Source organism: Mirounga leonina, unplaced genomic scaffold (genome assembly GCF_011800145.1).
Source record: "Mirounga leonina isolate KUSES-001 unplaced genomic scaffold, KU_Mleo_1.0 Mir_201, whole genome shotgun sequence".
NCBI classification, from domain to species: domain Eukaryota; kingdom Metazoa; phylum Chordata; class Mammalia; order Carnivora; family Phocidae; genus Mirounga; species Mirounga leonina.
In genome coordinates, this window is record NW_023270504.1 from 15,432,085 (window position 1) to 15,449,679 (window position 17,595).

General features: G+C 36.4%; 1 protein-coding gene across 2 annotated transcripts in view; it reads right to left on the reverse strand.

The window, feature by feature from the left end:
* The window catches only part of PIK3C2G (phosphatidylinositol-4-phosphate 3-kinase catalytic subunit type 2 gamma), a 344,923-nt gene that overhangs the window by 294,823 nt on the left and 32,505 nt on the right, over nt 1–17,595 (reverse strand). For both annotated transcript variants that reach the window (XM_035028133.1, XM_035028132.1), the window contains exons 5-7: nt 16,576–16,678; nt 10,837–10,907; nt 1,660–1,723 (exon numbers count right to left, since the gene is read on the reverse strand). In XM_035028133.1, the coding sequence (XP_034884024.1) occupies nt 1,660–1,723; nt 10,837–10,907; nt 16,576–16,678 (238 nt within the window). The remainder of the gene's footprint in view (nt 1–1,659; nt 1,724–10,836; nt 10,908–16,575; nt 16,679–17,595) is intronic.

The window sequence follows — 17,595 nt, forward strand, 5'->3', positions numbered from 1 at the left end:
GTTTACCATAACCTCAAAAATATATTTCCATATAGTCAAGAGACATAAATGATCTAGGAATGAAGTCTTCATTTGCTTTGGGTGCCTGGTAAATTTCAAATTCTACATTAGAAAGAATGACTATCACAAATGTGAAGAATCAAGCTGAAAGAAGTACTAATTATGACACTTTTATGAGGCTTAAACCAATCTGTGAGTTTTTTTCACATTTCACATTTTGAACTTCCAGATTTAAGCCAGGCTCAAGAAAGAAAAATGGAATTAGAATGAGAAGATTACACTTTGGAAGGGTATATGAGTTGTGTGTTTGTTATCACTGTGTCTTTGAATATTTATGTGGAATTCACATGAGTTTGGTATCTTCATCAAGAAATATTATTTGTTATTTTCAGAATCTTTTAGTTACCTAGGTTCTTTATCTTTTCATATATATATCAGGAGTCAATTATTTAATGGAAAAAGAAATCCTCACTTGTTTTAAAACCACTGTCTTGGGGTGCCTGGTGGTGTAGTCGGTTGGTTGTCTGACTCTTGGTTTCAGCTCAGGTCGAGCCCTGTGCTGGGCTCTGTGCTCAACTTGGAATCTGCTTGGGTTTCTCTCTCCTTTCTCTTTCTGCCCCTCCCCCATTCTCTCTCTCTCTCAAATAAATAAATAAATCTTAAAAAAAACAACAACACTGTCTTACACAATTTTCTATAATCATAGGTTGTTTTATCTGTGGAAGATTAACCCTTCCCTGGAAGAATAAGCTATAAGAAATGATCTGCTTAATGGTGACCACACTTTGGATGCCCTGTTGGCGACCAAATCTTAGTAGTCTTGGACTAAATCCGTCATTTTTCCATGTCAAGCTAGCTTCTCTTCTCTTTGCTATTTTAGTGAACTGATGTCTCTATGCAGTCAGTTAGCAGCCAGGAATGTGGAGGTATTCTAGACACTCTCTTCTTTTGTTTTACTCATAGTCTTTCACCAAATCATATAAGTTGCATATTTTTACCTATTATGAATTTGTCCCCTCCTACCCACCCCTATTGTAGAGTTTTTGTCAATACCCTCATCATCTCTTTGGGCTAATGAAATGCTCCTCTAATCACCCATCTGTCATTCTACTGCCTTGCATAATGGCTCCATGTCATCAGCTGATAAATTAGAAAGTCATTAAATTGTCCATAAAGTGTCCTTAAGATCCTATATAACAGCCCCTGCTTGCCCCTTTCATCTGGTCTCTTTTCAGGCCTTGAACCCTAATTGTAGCCATTCCAAATTTCATACAGTTTTCAAATCATAGCAGGCTTTTTCCTAACTGCTTCTATTCATGGTGTTTTTTTGCTGAAAGTTATCCCCACTCCCCACCTTCCTTCACCGTGCCACTTCCCTAGCTGGCATACTCATTTTTCAATATTCAGATCAAATAGGTAAAATTGATAACTTTTTTTTGTGCCCTATATACACATAGGTCTTTCGCAGTAGCTATGACACTTTATTAACGCATGTCTGTTTACTTGTCTGTTTTGCCATGATAGAATGAAAGCTGCTCAAGTATAGACCTTCTACTTTATTCATCTTTGTATCTTCAGAAAACTGTTAAGTTTTAGAAAAAGAGTTAATGGTTAATAGATGCTTGTGGAATTGACAGGTGAAGTAACTAAAGTTAATACCTGGGTTTTCAATAGGGATTTCAGGTGGAAGTCATATTTTTTGATTACTGTTGAGAGGCACTGTCTGGAAAGAAAAAAAAAACAACTGTTTAAAAGTGGGGAGGAAAACTAATATTAACTTTAGCATATTTATCATAAGCTCTGTTTTGTCCATGATTCTATAGCAGACATGGTTAAAAAAGGATTGCTATTGACACGATTTTAAAAACCATTTCAGATGAATGTTTATAAGTTTTGCATAACTTGATAGGCTACAAACATATTTGAAAACCTTAGAACTCCAAAAAAAGTCCATGACAAATTAACCAAACCTCTCAAAGACTGTTCATTGTATCAAACTACTCTTAATTCAAAATGTAAGTTACAAAAGGATTCATGAGCAGATAATGACAAATACTAACATCAAGAATTGTTAAATATGCAAAATCTTGAAGAGAATTGCTTTCAGAATTAATGACATATATTTATAATAGATAAGGTTGTCTTTGACATCAAACCTCTGTGTTTTTCTTTCCTGAGCTGCTCTTATTGCTCCAACTTGATCTATGCTTTGGTGGAATAGGCGTGAGATTAGTAGAGGTTCTTTTGACTTCACTTACCAAAATTATTTTCCTAAACATTATGACTTTCCCTTCCTATTTGTCCTAAAAACTCCTGAATTGAATTGAACAAATCATACAACACAAAAACAGTGTTAAAACACACCAATATATTTTACAATAGCTGCCTTCTCAGCCTTTATTAAATCATCATTTTAGTTGCATTACATATAACAGTTCAAGACAAAATTCACAGACTATGTAAAAAGTCAGTGAAGGTATAGGAAAAGAATTGTGAAAAATTTTGGTTATTGGAGAGAAGGTTTTTATATAAAATCTGACCCTAGCACTTAAAAGACCCTCAAGAATATATACCTAGTTCAGCACCTTGCTATTAAATATTATATTTATTTTATAGAAAACCTCCTAGAAACTAATGAAGGTATGTGATTTGCCCAACTTCTAAAAGGAAGTCAGGAAGAGGAAAAGTGAAAACAAAGCTCCTGCCATCTAGTGTTTGATCTTTTAATGACACCATAAAGTGGTCTGAGGAGGGCTGGCAGAATAGCCTTGTATTTCAGAAAGCAAAGTCCTGGAAGTCACCAAGATGGCAAAGTAGGAGATCCCAGCCTCTTTCTTCCCACAGTTAGACAACTACCCATGAACAAGAACAGCTCTGGAAGAGTTTAGGAATCCTTCTAAGAAACTTCCACAACACTGTAGAACAACAACAACTACAAAACCTGAGAATAACCACACGAAAAGGGAAGAGCGGGCAGTTTCATTTTGCCTGCCTCATCCCATCCTGTAGGCCAGCATTGCTCACTGCCAAGAGGGAAACCCCCTTGCTGGGAAAGGGAGAGTGGTGAACCAGCAGCTTCCCCAGCCTTTTGGGCCACTACAAGAAGGACCTGCATTGGTTTTACTCCATGCAGACACCAGCAAAGCGGAGATGCATAAAGACAGCTAGGAACAAGGAAGAAGGGCTAGGTCTACCAGTATCAGTCACACAGTGGGAGTTACTATGGTTCCCAGTGACCTGCTCTGCAGAGGGCCCCAGTAGTTTTTACCACTGAAGAAACCAACAACCAACATAGCAGCTGCAGACCTCCCCTGCAAATTTCACTGTTTCCCCCCACACACAGGTATTCACATTCACAAACAGCAGCTGCTTGAGTCCCTCTCCACTCCCTTCCTCACCCCACTGCCACCACAGGGCTGACCTGTAACTGGTTCCCAAGCTGTGCACCTGCAAGCCCTTGGCCTGAATTTTGTACTGGCCTTCACTGCCGTGCATATGTCTTAGGGAGACACTGCAGTCACAGGAATGCACACTGAACAGCCAGGGTCCCCACAGCTGTTTGTGGGCCTGGTCCTGGCCCTGTTTCCTGTCATTGACTCACACAGTTGGGCTTGCTTGCAACCAGCCCCTCCAGCTGTGTACCTGCATCTAACCAGCCTGACTCCCATAACAGCCTCCACTGCTGTGCACATGACCAAGGTCTGCAGCCACAGGAGTGCATGCCAACAGCCAGGGTCCTCACAGTGCCAATGCACCTACAGTTAGTCCTAGTCCTTGCTGCTGGCCCTGCCCTCCCCAACTATATGTATGTCTGCAACCAGCCCCTGCCACTACATAGGCACCTGCAGCTGGCCCCTGCAACTGTGTGTATGCATGACACCAGCTCTAGCAACAACCACTGCCTGTCCTGGTCCTTAGGTACTGGACCTGGAGGCACCACTGAAGATGCCAACAGCACTTGCAGCCATTTCAAGGACCCTAGCACTTCAAAGGACCACAGAGTTAATGTTGTGGGCCCCAGGGGCCTGACCTGAGGAGTCATCACACTCACCAGATCTGGGTCTTCCACATGACTCTGCACTTGGTGCCTGGCATCACTAGACCGAGGGTCATAGCATGCTCCATTGTGTCTCACCTACAGATGAAGGTCCTTTCCTGAGGTCAGCCCATAAAGTCTGGAAGATGTGACTGCTTCTTCCCATGCACAGACACCTATGCAAGGCTCCAGGGATCACAAAGAGTCAGGGAAATATGATTCTACCAAAGGAACACAGTAAACTTATAGCAACTGACCTCAAAGAAATGAAGATCCATGAATGGCCTGACAAAAAATTTAAAATAATTGTTCTAAAGATACTCAGAAATATAAGAGAACACAGAGAGACAATTTAATGAAATCAGCAACACAATATAAGAACAAAATGAGAACTTCAACAAAGGTATAGAAAAGATAAAAAAGAACCAGAAGTTTTGGAGCTAAAGAATACAGTGGTTGAACTGAAGAATTCAATAAAGAGCTTCGGCAGAAGGGACCAAGCAGAAGAAAAAATCAGTAAGCTCAAAGACAGATTATTTGAAATTACTTAAGCAGAGGAACAAAAAGAAAAAAAAAAGGAATTAAGAAGGCCTATAGGATTCATGGGACACCATAAAAAGAAACAATGTACATGTCCCTGGAGTCCCAGAAGGAGAAGAGAGTGAGAAAGGAGCAGTAAGTTTATTTAAAGATAATGGCTTTTGAATTTCCCAAACCTGGGGAGAGATTTGGACATCCAAGTTCATTTAATAATAGTTCATCTCATAATTTCAGTCCAAAATGATTTCTCTAAGACACGTAACAATAATAAAACTGTCTAAAAGCAAAAACAAGAGAGAATTTCAAAGGTAGCAAGAGAGAAAAATTTTTCCTCTTAAAAGAGAACCACCATAAAGCTATGAGTGGATTTGTCAGCAGAAATCCTACAGGCTAGGAGAGAGTAGGATGATAAATTTAAGTTGCTGAAAGAAAAAACAAAAACAAAAATAACCCCTGCCACCCAAGAATACTTTACCTAGCAAAACTGTCCTTCAGAAATGAAGGTGAGATAAAGACTCACAAACAAAGGCAAAGCGAATGCTTCACCATAAGACCTGCCTTGGAAGAAATGCTAGTTCTTCAAGCTGAAATGAAAAGATACTAATTAGTAACAGGAAAACATGAAAATATGCAATACACCTTTCTGGAAAGGTAAGTATATAGTTGGATTCACAATACTGTAATAGTGATGTGTCAATCACTTAACTCTAGTATAGAGGTTAAAGGGAAAAAGTATTAAAAATAGTTATAGCTGTAATTATTGTCAATGGATATATGATATAAAGAGATATAAATTCTGACATCAAAAGCATAAGATTTTGGGGCAGAGTAAATAGTAGAGTTTTTATGCAAATAAAGTTAAATTGTTATCAGCTTAAAAGAATTTTATATCTGTAACATATTTCAAGTAAACCTCAGAGTAAACACAAAACAAAAACCTATCATGGATACTCAAAAGGTAGAGAAGGGAATCAAACTATACATCTATGGCAAATCAGCAATTCAGGAAGGAAGGCAGGCAGGGTGGGAGGGAGAGAGGAAGGAAGGAAGGACAAAACAGCCAGAAAACAATTAACAAGATGTCAATTCTAAGTCATTATCTATCAGTAATTACTTTAAGTGTAAAGTTTTCTCTCTCCATCTGCCCCTCCCCCCGCTCATGCTGTCTCTTTCTCTCAGATAAATAAAATTAAAAAAAAAAAAAAAAGGTGTGGGGTGCCTGGGTGGCTCAGTTGGTTAAGCGTCTGCCTTCTGCTCAGGTCATGGTCCTGGGGTCCTGGGATTGAGTCCTGCATGGGGCTCCCTGCTCAATGGGGAGTCTGCTTCCACTTCTCCCTCTGACCCTCCCGCCTGCTTGTGCTCCCTCTCTCTCTCTCAGATAAACAAATAAAATCTTAAAAAAAAAATGTAAAGTTTTTCAGTCAAAAGGCAAAGAGTGGCTGAGTGAATAAAGGCACAACTATATACTGCCTGCAAGAGACTCCCTTCAGCCTCAAAGACACACACATTCACAGCGAAGGGATGGAAAAAGGTACTTCATGCATATAGAGACCAAAAATGAGCAGAGGTAGCTTTACTTATATTACACAAAATAGACTTTAATTTAAAAGCTGTTTTAAGGGGCACCTGGGTTGCTCAGTCAGTTGTCTGTGTTCAGCTCAGGTCATGAGCCCAGGATCGTGGGATCAAGTCTTGCATCTGGCTCCCTGCTCAGTGGGGAGTCAGCTTGTCTCTCTCCCTCTGCCCCTCCCTCCACTTCTCTCTCTCTCTCTCTCAAATAAATAAAATCTTTTTAAAAAACTGCTAAAAGAAACAAAGAAGGAGCAAAAGGACTACTATGAACAATTATATGCCAAAAAATTGGGCAACCTAGAATACTGGATAAATTCCTAGAAAATACCACCCACCAAGACTGAATCAGAAAGAAATAGAGAGGCGCCTGGGTGGCTCAGATGGTTAAGCGTCTGCCTTCGGCTCAGGTCATGATCCCAGGGTTCTGGGATCGAGTCCCGCATTGGGCTCCCTGCTAGGCGGGGAGCCCGCTTCTCCCTCTGCCTCTGCCTCTCTCTCTCTCTGACTTTCATGAATAAATAAATAAAACATTTAAAAAAAAAAAGAAAGAAATAGAAAATCTGAATCGACCAATAAGATTAAGTTGGTAATCAAAAACCTCCCAACAAAAAAAAAAAATTCAGGGGCAGATGGCTTCATTGATAAATCCTACCAAATTTTTAAAGACAAATTAATGTCAATTCTTCTCAAACTCTTCCAAAATCTTGAAGAGGTGGGGACACTCCCAAACTCATTATATGAAGCCAGAATTACCCTGATGCCAGAGCCAGAGAAGGACACTACAAGAAAAGAAAACTACAGGCCAATATCCCTGATGATTATAGATGCAAAATTTCCCAACAAAATACTTGCACACCAAATTCAACAGCACATTAAAAGGATCATATACACCATGACCGAGAAAATTTATCCCTGGTATGCAAGGATGATTTAACTACACAAATCAATAAATGTGATAAAGCACATTAATAAAATGAAAGACAGAAATCATTGATCATCTCAATAGAAGCAGAAAAAGCATTTGAAAAAAATGTAACATCCTCTCAGAAAAACTTTCAACAAATTGGGTATGGAAAAACATCTCAACATAATAGAGTTCATGTATGACAACCCACAGCTATCATCATACTCAGTGGTAAGATGTTGGGAGTACTTCTTCTAAAATCAGGAACAAAATAAGGGTTCCCACGCTCACCATTCCTATTCAACATTGTACTAGAAGTCTTAGAGTAATCAGACAAGAAAATGAAATAAAAGGCATTCAGACTGGAAGGAGAAGTAAAATTGTGTCTATTTGATGATGATACAATCTTGTATGTAGAAAATCCTGAAGACTCCACTAAAATACTCTTAGAACTAATGAATGAATTCTGTAAAGTTTCAGGATGCAAGATAAATATATACAAATCAGTTGGGTTTCTATACGCTGACAATGAAAGTTTTGAAAAATTAAGAAAAAAATCCCACTTACAAAAGCATAAAAAATATATTTAGGAATAAATTAAACCAAGGAAGTGAAAGATCTATACACTGAAAACTATAACACATTGATGAAAGAAATTGAAGAAAACACATAAATAGACTTTCAAGATTTTAGATCAGAAGGGTTAATATTGTTAAAATGTCCATACTACTTAGAGCCATCTATAGATTTTATATTTTAAGTAAGCGCTGCACCCAACATGGGGCTTGAACTCACGACCCTGAGATCAAGAGTCACATGCTCTACTGATTGAGCCAGCCAGGTGCCCCATTCAATATAATTTTATCAAAATTCCAGTGTCATTTTTCACGGAAATAAGAAAAAAAAAATCCTAAAATTAATAAGGAACATCAAAATACCCTGAATAGCCAAAGCAATCTTGAGAAAGAACAAATCCGGAGTCATCACACTTCCTGATTTCAAACTATATTACAAAGCTTTGGAAATCAAAAGAATTATGACACTGATATAAAAACAGTCACATAGACCAGTTGAACAGACTCCGAGAGCCCAGAAATAAATCTACACATATATGGTCAAGTATTATTTGACAAGGAGCCAAGAATAATCAATGGGGAAAGGATAGTCTCTTCAATAAATAGTGTTGAGATAAGTGGATATTCTCATGCAAAAGAATGAAATTACACCCCTATCTTAAACTTTAAACCTTGCTCTGCACAGCAAAGGAATGAATGAACAAAATGAAAAGGCAACCTAGGTTATGGGAGAAAATATTTGCAAACCATATTGATAAGAGATTGATATCTAAAATGTAAAACTCAACAGTGAAAAATCAATCCCAATTTTAAAAAAATGGACAGAGGACTTGAGTGGACATTTCTCCTAAAAAAAATGTATGCAAATGGTCACGAAGCATCTGAACAACAAGTACCTGAACAATATCATTAATCATTGGGGAAATGCAAATCACAACCATGATGAGATAACACCTCACACCTGTTAGGAATGGCTATTATCAAAAAGACTCTTGTCAAACCTGTGGAGAAGAGAACCCTGGTGTACTGTTGGGAACGTAAATTGGTACAACTGCTCTGGAAAACAGTATGAAGGTTCCTCAGAAAATTTTTTAAAAAAGTAAAACTATCATTACATCCAGGATTCTCACTTCTTGTATTAAAAGGAAATGAAATCACTATCTTGAAGAGATAGCTGCACTCCCAAGTTCATTGCAGCATTATTCACAATAGCCAAGACATACAAACAACCTAAATGTCCATCAATGGATGATGGATAAATATATACACATGCACACATATATATACACATATACACACTTATATAATGCCATTATATATAAAATAATATAAAATATATGTCAATAATATAAAATACCATGTATAAAATAAAAAATATACTCTGTATACTTTATATGTAAATATAAAATTTTATATTTATATATGTGTTATATATAAATATTTTACATACATTTTATATATAAATATTTTATATGTACTTATAAAATTATATACAACGTATACAATTGAAGTGGAATAAGACTCACTGAGAGTTAGACATTTGGTTTTAGTCCTAGCTAGAGCATTAATTATCTGTATGATGGTTGACAAATTTTTGAAATTTTCTGTGTTTTAGTTTCCTTACCAGAGGATAAGCAGCACTACCCTGGGGTTAAAGAGAAGGTGTGGAGGAGTTAGATTCTGAGGCTAGTCTGTCCCTGTCAGATTTCCTCTAGTCTTCACTGTGGCAGAGCTTTTGCTTTGCCCTAATTTAACCCTGTGAACACCTGTACTGCACAATGGTCAAGGTCACCAGTCTTCTGTGAAGGACCAGACAATGGCAGGGTGAGGCAGGAACAGAAGGAAAACTGCCTTGCTCTCACCTTCTTATTCTAGCCTCCTCTTGTTTCTCTGTGTCCCAGGCAGCAGCTGTCTACATGTAAGTCACAACCTTCCACCAAACTAATTCAAAACAGTCCTTTGTCTCCCAAGGATTTCTCCCTTTGTAAAGAATTTGTCAGATTTGATGTCTCTCTCTACAGGTTTTTTTTTTTTTTTTTGGATAAATTTATTTTGGAATAAGGAAACTACAGCCTTTATTAATATGTCATTTTGATGGGAGCCTATACCTGATCCATGTAATTAGCTATAAAATAAAAATTTGGGTTAGATTATATTGAAAGTCCTCCCTAGTCCTACACATTCTATGATTTTATTGTTGAGGACGAATATTTTGGGGGAAATAAAGAGAGGCACATATGGAAAGACACAGTAGTTTAATAAAAAAAATATATATATATGGTCCTTGTAAATTTCAGACAGTTGGTCTTTGCAAATTTCAGGCAGACCTAATTTTGGTCCTACCAGTAATGAACTGAGTGGCCTTAGGTAAGGTATTTAATCTTCTAGAACTTTAGTTTCTTTGATTCTGAAGTAAATTCTGTGTCTTATCACAGGGTTGTAGGAAGAATTAGATGAGATAATGTATGCAAAATGTACAATAACTCCACTAAAGTGATTGATAGCTATTATGAATAGTCACTAAAAACAATTTTAACTCATATTTTTATATTGGGATTTGCTTCAGAGATTAATGATATACACATCCGATACCCCATTTTTTGCTTATTCAGCTCAGAACAACTTTAATTCCAGATAAACCCATAGTGTAGCACCGATATCTTCTCCCAGTTTAGCTTCTTGATGGGTCTATTTTTCAAATAATACATACATACATTTAGATATCAGAATCAATTAGGATATGTTCATTTATTGTCATTTGAGTTTTCCAATTTGAATTAACACTCCTCTGTTTATGATATACCAATTATTTTTAGGGAGTTCAAGAAAGAAATTTAAAGCAGGAGGTTTTGACTTGCAAAGTATGGAAATTCAGTTATACAAAGAGCTTAGTGACACATGCACACTCAAATTCACAAAATGAATGAGAAAAAAAATCCTTGAAAATGTAAGAACTGGTAGCAGAGAGATTTTAAAATGAATGTTAGATTGTTCTGGAAGGTGTTAGCAGCTCTTCAAATGTATCTGAACAGCTGTGAAGAATAGATAGTTATTAACAAAATTTGCCAAACGGAGATATCTATTAAAAGTACAACAGCTTCCACGGTACTAGTGAAGGGACAGTTTTTACAATCAACTGAAAAATATTGTGATTTGGCACTTGAGAACTCAGTCAGAAACTAGTCTTGGAACAAAATAAAATATCTTACCTGGATACTTTCCAAATATGCATGAATTCTAGAAGTGGGTTCAGATAAAACTGACTGTGGTCATCTTCATGCTGTAGACAGCAGAATATATTAATATTTATAGAGTGAATAGGAATGAGTACCAGATAAAAATAAGTCTGTAACTTCCTGCTATCATTTTATTCACATCTTTTGATAACCCTCATTCATCATTTTAATACTTTGTTTTAAAGACTTTACAAGATTCTTCTTAAATCTGTAAGCACTCTTTTCAAAAAGTGAATCAGAAAACTGGGCTTTGGTTGAGGATAAACCTCAAGGACAATTGAAAAACATCCTGGCAGCACCAAGGTCAAACATTAAGTTCTCCTAACAAGAAGGCAGTTTTGCAGACACTAGTTCACTGACATACATGCACAGTTTCTTTACATTTAGGCTGTGGATGCCATGGCAGTATGAGACTTGACAGCTTGCCAGATTGGCTGGCAGACTCAGAATGAACTCCATTTTTCAACTTTACCACATCTTGCCTCCCAAATGTTAGTGTAAGAGGAGTTATCAGGAGGCATGTGTTTTCTCCCAAGATGAGCAGAAACTACTCATCATAAAATATCAGTACTGTGGTCCATATGCATAAACACACAAACACACACGCATACACACACACGCCCATAACTCCTCGATTAGCTCTTCCGCAACGGGCACTCATGAAAATCCTATGCAAGTCTGCAAGGGAGAATGCAATATACTCCCTCATAATGGCACTATTTCACTATGCATAGCTTTAAGTTTGAGAGCTGAGTGTGTCCCTAAATGCCTGGAGTGCATGTAATCTTGTATGTTAATATACTATCTATTCTTAAAACTGCCTATTAAAACTCCTGACAGAGAACTTCAGAAGGAAAACCTTTATACGGCCTAAGGTCAAAGGTATATTAATATTTTTATTGGGTGATTTTGTGAGGAAGAGTAAGGAAGCTGTTACATGGAGAAAATAAGGCCATCCCTATAATACAATACTTTGAATGCATGCTATAAAAAAGAAACACTTTCAGAAGAAGAAAAGAAACCTCTTTCTGAAGTTAAAAGCAAGCATATAAATAATGACTTATTTGCATCTTTCTGTATAGCATAATCATATTCATTTTAAAACCACTTTCCTTGGCTTCCAGAGATGCTTTTGGGGGAGAAATTGGCCTTTGTCATATTGTCACTTATAAGAAAATTATTTTTGTTTAAAGGAGCTCAAAAGTCTGGAGAACAGGTTTGAGCAGTTGTCCATGGACTGTATTTTACACTTTACTTTTCTTCAAAGCTGAAGACCATCCATCCTTTCATCTTAAGGAAAAAGTTGAGATGTTCTTTTCTGCCTTTTTCATACAAAAATCTACTGTTGTATGTGTTCTGTGAATGTTTCCTTGAGCTAGAATGAAATCTTGATTTTATGATTAATATTGACAATGTTGGCAATACTTATCAAATTTGAGAGAGATAAAGAAAGAACAATTTTTTTTGTAAAAGACTCAGTTATACACATCTAATCAGGACGGGGATTGTAAAATTTTGAAATCTAGAAAGATTTCTAAGGGCTGTCAACGTATTTTATGAATAATCTCATGGAACAAGAATTAAATTACCATATTTCAGTATAACACAAGCAAATTTAAAATAGGAAAGGCATCTGAGATGAATTGAGTTTTGCAATATGCTTGTAGAATTAGAGAACTCTAAAGTATCTACTGTAAGGCAATGATGTCAATAAATTTAATGGAATGACAATCATCATTATGTTCCTAGTATTATATAGAAAGAATATCATAAGCCATTTTATGTTATTTTACTGGAAAGAAAATATAATTGTTTATAAATGTTTTTATACAGCAAAAGTTATGAAAATCATAGAGAATTTTGACACCACATTAAACAATAGAATCAAGAGAGGAGACCATTCAGTATCTCCTTACCATATAGCGTTTTTAATAGTAAAAGGCTAAAATACCATCTAGTCTAACACCCTAAGTTTATTACATCAATAATTGATACTTGTGTAGTCCTGATTAGGCACAGGCACTGATTTAAGCTCTTCATTTACATTTCTCAATTAAGTTCTTATAATAATAATCATATTAGGTATGTATTACTCACATTTTTTAAACCAGAAAACTAGAGTGAATATAAGCATTTGTCCAAGAGCAGACATTTGAATTTGGCAGTACGAATCCAGAATCTGTTTTTAAACAAGTTGCCAAATCAGTAAATTTAACACTCTATTTTTTAAGTTAAAAGCTAGGTCTATATGCTCTAGGATTTATACATAAAAATAATCACCACAGCTGGTCCTTCATATTCATCTGTATCAGGTCTTCTTACCCTAGGCTTTAGAAGCATAGTTATCTTTTCTTTCAAAGCACATATCTCTATCAGACTTTTTTTAAAAAAAAATATTTTATTTTACTTTAGAGAGAGAGAGAATGCATGTGAGCACGTGCATGAGTGGAGGGAGGGAGAAGAGGGAGGGAATCTACCTACCCTCAGCAGACTCCCTGCTGAGGGTAGGTAGAGCCCTTTGTGGGGCTTGATCCAATGACCCATGAGATCATGACCTGAGCCAAAACCGAGAATTGGACACTCAACTGACTGAGCCACCCAGATGCCCCTAAGTCTATCAGCCTTTTAAATGTATATTTGTTTATTGCATGTCTTCTTTACTAGGATGAGAATTCTGCATTCTAGAATAAGTAATGAGATGTCTTGTTTGTCTCTGTATCTCCAGTGTTTAGAAGAGTGCCTGGTATATAGTAGGTGCTCAATTATCATTTGTTCAATGAACAAATAAGTATAAATCTGCATATATATTTTCTCATTCATAATTCTGAATTTTAAGTAGGTTCACTAACCTATTCCTTCACATATGAGATCCTCAAAGGCAAGTACTAAATATCATGTAAAAAGTATTTAAGAAATATTTGTTGAATTAATTATTTTTAGATTATATATGTAATGTACTTAGCATGGTATCTGAAAGTAAATCTTTATAGATTTTAATAAAATGTAATATCTTCTCTTTAGAAATATGATGCTAAAAAAAAATCCTTCAAGAACCAGGATTTTGGGAGATGGGAACATGGAATGCCTTTCTAATAGTCTATATGGAGGCCACCACCACTCTTTAATTGAGAGTCAGAGCTGGCTGAATGAGGCTGGGATTTTGTTGATTTTGTTCAGTACTCTAACTAACATTAAAGTAGGGCCTAATACACAGCAGTCATATAGTTAATATTTTGAGTGAATGGAGAATATATAAACATCTGTGCATCAAGCGTATTATCTATTTCTAAATAACAGTGTTAGTGCTAGGAAAAGTTGTGGATGAGAAAAAGCATTTATACTCTTTACCTGTACACTGTTGAATTAGCCAAGAGATGGTGATATTCACTGTAGGAGTAAAGTTTGTGAGTTGAAGCATAAAAAAGGCAGCCATGTAACTTACTTCCTGCTATGATCCAAGTGACACATTGAAAAGCAGGCATTTCTAGTGACAGTTATACACTTTACACCCAGAAATGATTATATGCTTGTCCCAACAGCATATGACAATACCCCAGAGATACTTAATTGGCTGGCATTGTGATATAGTGAGCTCTGTCACCAGACTAGCTTTGCTCAAATCCCATCTCCCTTATTTACTAGCTGTGAGACTTTGGGCCATTCAGTTACTCTTTTGAATTTTCAGTACTTTTATTTAAAAAAGGAAAATAATAGGGGCGCCTGGGTGGCTCAGTCGTTAGGTGTCTGCCTTCGGCTCAGGTCATGATCTCAGGGTCCTGGGATCGAGCCCCGCATCAGGCTCCCTGCTCCGCAGGAAGCCTGCTTCTCCCTCTCCCACTCCCCCTGCTTGTGTTCCTGTTCTCTCTCTCTCTCTCTTTGTCAAATAAATAAATAAAATCTTTAAAAAAAAAAAGGAAAATAATAGTAATTATCCCTTTTTTTTTTTTGCTCTTGAGCTGTTGTGAGTTAATACATGTAAACACCTATGATGTCCCAGACTTTGGGGTAAGTAGAATAGCTGTGGAAAACAAAACAAGGGGCGCTTCGGTGGCTCAGTCGGCTAAATGTCTGACTCTTGATTTCGGCTCAGGTCATGATCTCAAGGTCTTGAGATCAAGCCCCCTGTCAGGCTCAGTGCTGGGAGTGGAGCCTGTTTAAGATTCTCTCTCTTCCTCTCTCTTTGCCCCTCCCCCACTCTCTCTCTAAAATAGCAAACAAACAAAAAGAATATATATATATACTCATATATATATATATGGCTAGAATTTTTACCAATTGTGCTGAAAGTCACATCTAAACCTTTTGAGTTCAGTCACCTCTAAATCTTAAATGTACTTGTCATATAAATTGATAGCATAAAGTATGGGCTATGGAGACTGACTGGGTTCAGACCCAAGCTCCTCTGCTTGCTTACTAGTCCCATGAATATGATCTGGGGAAAGTTATGGAGCTCCCTGTGATTCACTCTCGTTATTTTTAATAATATTTGCCACATAGAATTATTGTGAAGTTTAAATATAATAGAAATGTGAATTCCCAGACATAAAATACATGTCAGTACACATTGTATCCGAGTAGTGGTGTTAAATGGATTTAAGTATAAACCTTAATTTACATGAAACAAATGTTAGTGATTTGTGAATTACTCCCAATGAGATAAGTTATTTTTTAGCAACATGAAAGTTCTCAAGGAGAATAGAAATTCTAATCATACATTTTCTCATCTTCCTCCATGTTGAAATGAAACATTATGATTTCAGCTTTTTCAAAACATTGAGGATAATTTGAAGACTCTTAGGATATATTAATATTGAGAGTATTAGTTGTACTTTATAATGTTTCTCTGTGGAGATTTCAGATGCATAGCTCTGGAGCTGTCAACACTGGCTGAGTTGAGTACCAGTTCCAAAAGATTTTTCTAAACAACTCTCTTTTGGCCTCATTATGTTATATTCCACATAGATATATTGCAACCTAATGCACCACCTGACACTTTTTATGATGAAACACCTCAAACTAGAAAAAAAAGAAAAAGAGTCATGCACTGGAAATCTGTTTTCTGATGTAAATGACAGGGTGATGGGATTTTTGCTTAAAGCAGGTAATTGGAAGATTCTACAGATAAAGCTGCCAAAATATCAAAGTTCATTGCATACTGTGCAATTTGGGTTTGAAATAACTCAAGCCATCACATAGGGAATAAAATTCATATCTAACAGCATGAAATTGTGTCATTAAAGTACAGTAATCCCTTTTGAGGTAGTTTTATTATATATATTATGAATATTAATCTGTCCTGATTTAAATTGTGTTGATACCGACATAAACAGTCTTCAGATAGAATGAGAGTTGTGTTATTTTTCTTTCTTCAGTGGTTTCCCCTTCACATTTTTTATTCTGTTCACTTCCTAGTGGCTTCATGGATAGTATGAATGTAATAACTTTAATAAGTTTCTCATAAATGATTTTTCCAAGAGACCAATTGATTTGCTATTATACTAAGGTTGCAGTAATGTGTTCATGTAATTGCTTCAGTCCAAATTGTTAACAGGCATTTAGATAAATATTTCATTATGTTTCAGTAAATATACTCAAATGAACATGTATTCATTAAGCTATGTAATTCCAAATTGACAACAATCCATAAAGATAGGAATATTGTCCTTAAAATGATCAGCTTGCAAATTGAAACCAAGGCTAAGAAAATCTTACCTGTCGAGATAACTTTCCTGGAACTTTCCCATTTTTCTGCAGATTGAGTTGAATAACAGATTTATCTTTCTGAAATATTTTGTGGCTCCCCAAAGAATAATCACTAGGGAGAAAAAAAATGAATACAGTCATTTCCTCCCATAAAACCCCCAAGTGTATGTTTTCCTCTCTCTCTTTGCTCACTTTGTTTCTTTTCTTTTTTTTTTTTTTTTGGAACTTAGTCTGGTAAAAGTTTTTTATATAGCCTTAGTTTTATACATTTATTTAAAAATATATCCTCATATTCATTTTTAAATGACAACTTAAAATATTACAGTTATCAAGCTATTACAATTATTTTTAAAGTGTATCAAGTTAGGGACGCCTGGGTGGCTCATTCGTTAAGCGTCTGCCTTTGGCTCAGGTCATGATCCCAGGGCCCTGGGATCGAGCCCCACATCTGGCTCCCTGCTCCGCGGGAAGCCTGCTTCTCCCTCTCCCACTCCCCCTGCTTGTGTTCCTGCTCTCTCTATGTCTCTCTCTGTCAAATAAATAAATAAAATATTTAAAAAAAATAAAGTGTATCAAGTTAGAAAATGATTAGATACCTTTAGAATGGACATAAATTATAATAAAGAATATTTTCCATATTCAGAGTTAATTTTATCCGGCCATCTCAAAGCTGAGGACAACATGCTTCTGGGAGGTCTAACTGATGACACAAAGTATATGTGGAGACCATATGGAGCAGTGAGGTGGAAATGTCATAGGCTTTAGAGACAGATATACTAGCTCCATGATAGGCAGGCCAATTAAACTATCTGAAACTCAATATATACTTTTTAGAATTGATATTATTAATATCTACAGCAAAGGGTTGATGAGCAAATTAAACAGAAAAAATATCCCTACATATTTCAGAAATTTCTAATGGCATAATTTTTCTTTCTTTTTTCCTCTGTCCCTCCCTCCTTTCTTTCCTTCCTTCCTTCCCTCCTTTCCTTCCTTCCTTCCTTCCTTCCTTCCCTCCCTCCCTCCCTC